The 6,270-nt window shown below is 41.5% G+C and overlaps 1 protein-coding gene across 4 annotated transcripts in view; it reads right to left on the bottom strand.

The window, feature by feature from the left end:
* Positions 1-6,270, bottom strand: part of FIGN (fidgetin, microtubule severing factor) — a 121,285-nt gene that overhangs the window by 615 nt on the left and 114,400 nt on the right. For all 4 annotated transcript variants that reach the window (XM_033112640.1, XM_033112642.1, XM_033112641.1 and 1 more), the window contains one exon: positions 1-5,511. This exon is cut by the window's left edge and continues 615 nt beyond it. In XM_033112640.1, coding sequence (XP_032968531.1) covers positions 3,260-5,511 — 2,252 coding nt within the window. In that variant the 3' untranslated portion in view covers positions 1-3,259. The remainder of the gene's footprint in view (positions 5,512-6,270) is intronic.

Below are 6,270 nucleotides of genomic sequence, written 5' to 3'. Positions count from 1 at the left end.
AGTATTTCCATTTGTGTCACACATAAGGTTATTATGAACTACCTCTTGAATTTCTATTGATACTTCTGAAGTAGTTTCCTTCACTTCCTTTTTGTCCCTGTTGGAAATGTTATTACAGTTGTGAAGAAGAGAATTAGGGGCTGTTAAGTGGACTGGCTCAAATCCCCTAGCCAGACGGCAAGGAATTTAGACTGGCTCATTACCTTACCTTCATTAGTAGCCTTCTCCAAATTGTTAGCAGTCACAAAGAGGCCAAGGTATGAAGCCCGATTACTCAGTTGTACTATCACTGATTGCACACATTCACTACTGAGGATGTGGTACCCCACCCCCACCCAAGCTCCAGAAGCGACGGCCAGAAGAGTTCATTATTAGGCTAGTCCGTAGAAGAGCTCATAATGCTGTCACGCAGAATCAAAGAATCACAGGAGAGCACTACCTACTCAAAGGTCAACCTTATGTCCCCCAACATACCTTCATTTCTTCAGCATGCCCAATTTCCTAAGAGATCAACTCCTAGAGTTTGTGAGGCTAAGTGAAATTCACACACAATTTCGGCTTCTGCCTAAATACATGGATTTTTGACCACTCATGTCTCAAAGTAATTTTAAGTCATTTAAAGCTAAAAGCCAATATGTATGACTTTATTTTCAGATTTATAGACAAATGTAAAACACAATAGAGCAGTCATATATTTGGCATTAACTCTTAGTAGCCACAAAAAATATGGATCAATATTGGATTTTCCAAAGTTGTCTAAATAAGACTGGGTTTGTCAAAACTTGCCAGTTGTTTTCAAGTGAACACAGCATATTGGCGGAAATGAAATGTAATGTCTAAAAAACAGAAAATAGGTCAGCACTGTGCAAAAGTAAACTTCTCAGTGAGATCGATATGAACCTACAAGTTAATGGGGATATTAGAATCTCCTTACAATAAGGGGTGTGCAGGGTAGAGCCAGAACATACTGTAGCATTTATTCACTTGTGAAAAGCAGAGCATGTACTTAAATATTATTTTTTGTATCCTTAATGAAAGGCACAGCTTTTTAACATGGAATATTTATATGTAAGCACAGTTTTAATTCATAGAATATCATAGTAAATTAAATTCTGGTGTATTTGCTCAGTTTTTAGGAACATGAAAAATAAAAACTAGGAGTAATGATCAGGCATCATAAAATATCAGAAATATCATGAAGTTCTCATTAGCTTTCTCTATGTTGTGTTTCAGGGAATTTGACATTGTGGATGAAATCAGTAAAAATATTTGAAGGAAAAAAAACAATAACAGAAATAACTTTCTTGGGGCTTCCCATTACATTTATTTAAAATTTTTAAATGTACATCACTTTTTGAATACATAAAATGCCAGTGCTTTGCAACAGTTTTGTTACTGCATGTCTCAACTAAAAAAAAAAAAAAAAAAAAGGAAAAAAAGTAACAGGAAAAATACATTCAAAAAGCCAGGCTGTTCTGCTTATGTACGGGCAGTGGCTTTGGAAAGCTACAGCCTACACTGTGTCTGTTCAGAGGCATTGCCGAGCATCTGTCAGCTATCAATGAAAAGTTGCACATAAAGCAAAAAAGGATACAAAGAACAACTTGGGGAGCAAGAGAGAAATGGGAAATTAAGAAAAATGCCACATATGCTATTGGGGTGTGGGGCAGACTTAGGTAGAAGTAAGAGGGAAGACTGATGTATCTGGAAACTAGATTTTATGAGAAAAGATGGAAGAAAACAAAACAACATGTTTGGCAAGCAATTGTGTGTGTGTGTGAGTGTGAGTGTGTGTGTGTGTGTGTGTGTGTGTGTGTGTGTCCACTTCCAATATCCTACTTTACTTTACAAGAGAAATGTACTTTCCAAGAGGTAGAAATGAAGCAGGAGCACTACAGCCCAGAAGATTTCAAAATGAGAAGCAAAATTGCACTAACGAGAGGAGTCAAAAAGGAGAGATGTAAATGTTCTTTGTGGATGTATATAAGTTGGTTGGTTTTTGTACTTATTTATTTAACTACTTGTTTGTTTGGTTGGTTGGTTGCCATCTTCTGCATCGTATCCTATCAAACAGCATGGCAAACCTATAAATTAGATGAGTGAATAGAATGACACTATTCCCAGCAGTTTTAAGCGAGAACTTGCAAACCACCACCACCACCACCACTTATGCAGTAAAACGCAGTCCTAGATTTTAGGTTCTGTGACTTTCAGGGTCCGAAACAGGTCTTGTGGCTGACTGTTCTAGACACTAACACAAACTGAATAAGTAGCTTTCTATTAACCAGTGTACCTTTTAAGAACATTTTCACTTCATTATCAAGGAGCAATGTACGAACTCTTGCACTTATTGACATAAAGAATTATTCTGCTCTGGTCAATTCCCCATAATTAGTAAAAGAACCTTTTTAAAAAGAATCCTTCCATGTCTACTTTAAATTGTAAATAATTAGTTGTATCACACGTCAGTATATTTCTGGATACATTCAAAGTAATTTTCCTTGCTATTTTCCAATTTTTGAGGTAAACATACATTTTAATATAAAGTAACATTGAAGCCTATCCCATTACTCTCAGCAGTACATAGTGCTTTCAACACATTCCTTTGAGGTACTGTACAAATCACAATCGCTTTCCTGAGTTTTTGCAGACAAGAACATTAAAAGAAATGAACTGCAGAAATTAAGGTCCAGATTACCGTTACCCTGTTTTACCTGTTCTTAGCTTAATACTGCAGAACAGACAGGATTGAGGAATACTGTTGCTCTTAAAATGGCAAAAATCTGGTTTTCTGTCATAAACACAACCGTTCATCTCTTTAGTCCAATAATGTTTGAAGTTAAAGCTCTTTATATTAGCACATGCCACCAATGTAATTGTGAGGCAAACAAAAAATAAAGCACCACTCCAGGCACTTGACAGCAACTAAATCTCGAGAACAGCAGAATGGAATCAACACACGAGGTTCATGTCCTTCTGAAGTCAACACACTTGCACCTTGCTCCTTGGTGAGTGTTGTCTAGCTTGAATCGAACTGAGCATCGGCAGATGCTTTCTGTCATCTGGGGCTTTCAAATCAGAAGCTCTCATTGGATGCATTTTTCCTCCAAATCTACCCTGACTCTAAAAGATTCAACTTAATTGTCATCTTCCCCAGTACCCTTTGCAATTTAAACACTACTGGAAAGGGGCTCTATACCCTATGTAGCAGGTTTTATGTGTGTGTGCCAACATTCATTACACCTTTTTTAAGAAGTTATCACTGACTGCAACCAAACATTTTGTTCCATTCAACGTACATATCAAGCTCTTTTTGAGATATGCTAGGCTGAATCTTGCAGAAAGCATTTTCAAAGTCTTGATATGTAACGGGCCTCAACTGGCTGGGCATAATGGCTGAAAGGTCTGTGGCTGGCATGGCGTGGAGGGGGCCCACCGCGGCTTCCTGACACAAATGAGCCACGTCTAGTCCAGAAAAGCCTTCTGTGCGCTGGACGAGCAGTGCAAACTCCTTGTCATTGAGACAGTAATTGTGCTGTGAGAGCAGTTGTACTATTATCTGGTGCCTCGCTGTGCTGTCAGGAAGTGGGATTAAAAGTCGTTTCATGAAGTACCTTCGAAGAGATTCATCTATTTCTTCTGGTTTACTGGTGGCACAAATTACTATGATTTGGTCCTCAGCCGATGTTAGTACAGTGTCCAGTTGCATCAGAAATTCGGTTCTCATCCGACTGACTGGACTGTGTTCCTCACTCACTTGAGAGGAGAGAAGCATGTCAATGTCACTAACAAAGATCACGGAGGGCTGGCGACACCTGGCCACAAGAAAAGCAGCATGGATGATTTTCTCTGCTTCTCCTAACCACTTGGCGACTAGTCCAGAACCAGCGATTTTGAAAAATGTGGCCCCCAGCTGACTAGCTATGCATCTGCCCAATAATGTTTTGCCTGTTCCCCGAGGTCCAAATAAAAGGATGCTCCGAGGTAAGGCCGTCAGTCCACTGAATGCATCTGACCTCAACACTGGCCATAACACCTCCTCCTTAATGACAGCCTTTACTAGGTCGAGACCCGCAATGTCATTCCAGTCCACTGGTGGTCCTTGGGTGATAATCTCATTGGTTACCAGGTCAATGAGGTGAGTGTCAGTATTCTTCAGTTGCTCGTCCACAGAGTGGTTGGATGAGGTAGCTGCACGGAGTCCAGGGCCTTGCATTGGGTGAGAGAGGAGCTGCCTGTGCTCGTCCCCATGCTCACTCATTACGGGTGATGTGTACTTCCCAAAGGATTCACTGGATCTTGATCCCAATGAATTTTTAGCAGTACTGTAGGAAGGAGGGGTCAGAGCCCTACTGGACTGGCTGCTGAATTTTCTTTGCTGTTCAGAGGACATTAGCTGCTTCGTTGGCTTAAATGCTAAGGATGATGTTTCAGCACTTCTGTCAAAACCATTCCCCCGATTTGAGTTTGAAATGCTGTTGTCGGGCATTCTGTACATAGGACTCTGTGTAGATCTCTGTTGGCCATAGCTGTAATTGCCATAACTGGAGTCCATGTCTCCTTGCCCTGCCATATAGAAGGCTTTCCGTTTGAGAGAACTTGCCGAACTGTTTGTCAGGGCTGAGGGTGCAATAGGTGTCAAACCGTGACCCTGATAGGTGTAGCCAGGAACCGTGGTTGGGGGCAGGGGTGTAGGGGCAGGAATTCCTGAAGGCAGGTATGCTGAAGGAGGAGGTGCACCCCCAGGGCTGTACCCAGATCCCACAGCACTCTGAGGAGGATAGCTCGCAGAGGGATAGCTGTAACCGGAGAGGTTCGAAGTCCCATTGTAGCCCGGGACCAGGGCTGGTGGTGGGGGAGGTGGTGGTGGCGGCTGTAGGAGTCCAGAGCTATGCAAAGGAGATGGATGAGGTGAAGGAAGTGCAGGTGCCGGTTGGCTACTGTAAGTAGAATGCAAATATGATCCGTTATATCCTGGGGCATATTCCTGAGAGGGCAGCCCTGCGTGAAGACTAGGTACGGTGTGGCTCCCACAGGTACTACTTGAATAACTAGGTTCTGTCAGGTTGCTGGCCACCCCCGGAGAGCTCCCTATACTCGCAGAGACATCTGCTGAAGGGAGGGCTGAATTGACTCCAGCTTTGCTGGCAGTGATAACATCTGGGACACAGTTCATGGGATAAACAGCTTCTGAATTCAAGGAAGGCTGCCAGGGTTCGCTTTCATTTTTCCGACCATTCACTAGCCCTGATGGTGCATCTGAGTAGTTGCTGAGGACAGGTCGGTCCACAGGGCCTTCCAAAATGCCAGAATACTTCTCTGCGTATTTTTTTAGCAGGTTGGATGCAGTCAGAGCGGATATGTCATCATTCGCCCAGGCATACTGATAGGTGCGCTGCAAATGACCTCTATAGGCTTCAACTTTATGGGCAGGAGACCGAGTGGTCGAAGTGATGTCAAAGTGCTGTTCTGGCCACTGGGCATGCTCCGGCGTCCACTGCATCTTCAAGCCTACAGATTTTGGGGGGGAAAGTTAAATTACTTAATATTCATCACAACTGATAAAGCTTCCCCCAAAACTTATTTTGTTACCTATTATTTTCCACTAATAATATCAACATTATAAAGCATTTCCCTAGTTTATAATACCTGCTATGATCTCTATATATAATACGTATACTTTAAAATGGATTCAATATCAGCCCGGTATAAACTGAATTTAAATGAAAACTCTGTAGAAGACCTATTTTTTTGTTTCATTTTTAAGTGATAAGAAAATTTATTGCTGTTAAGCCTATCAATGGTTTTGCTACACACAGAGAGAAATACATATATATGTACACACACATTCCTGTCAAATTAGAATTCAGTCACTGGTTCTTACAATAAAATATGCATACATTTTAAATATCTAGCCAGTTACAGTATTACACATGTACAATATCTAGATATTCTCTCTTCACATCACAGTTTGTTTTATATTTTAACCAATATAAAAATGAGACACAGCTGACAGGTCACATCTAGGATACCTCTCTTATTTGGTACTGAACACCTAGTTAGCACAGTATAATGCTCCCTGCACAGAACAATATGACACAGACATAGCAGGTCATTCCATAATCCAACTCTCATCTAAAGTGGTCCACGACAGTTTCAAATCTGCTTCGTGGAGTGCAGCAAAGCAATCTCCCAGGCAGCGCTCCATCGCTTTCATCACACAAAGCCTACAACTCGGTATGAATTACAACTGGTTCCTTTCTGCCTCTC

The sequence above is a fragment of the Rhinolophus ferrumequinum genome, chromosome 8, assembly GCF_004115265.2.
Source record: "Rhinolophus ferrumequinum isolate MPI-CBG mRhiFer1 chromosome 8, mRhiFer1_v1.p, whole genome shotgun sequence".
NCBI classification, from domain to species: domain Eukaryota; kingdom Metazoa; phylum Chordata; class Mammalia; order Chiroptera; family Rhinolophidae; genus Rhinolophus; species Rhinolophus ferrumequinum.
Note: the sequence above shows the minus strand (reverse complement) of the source record. Positions and strands in the feature narration are given on the sequence as shown.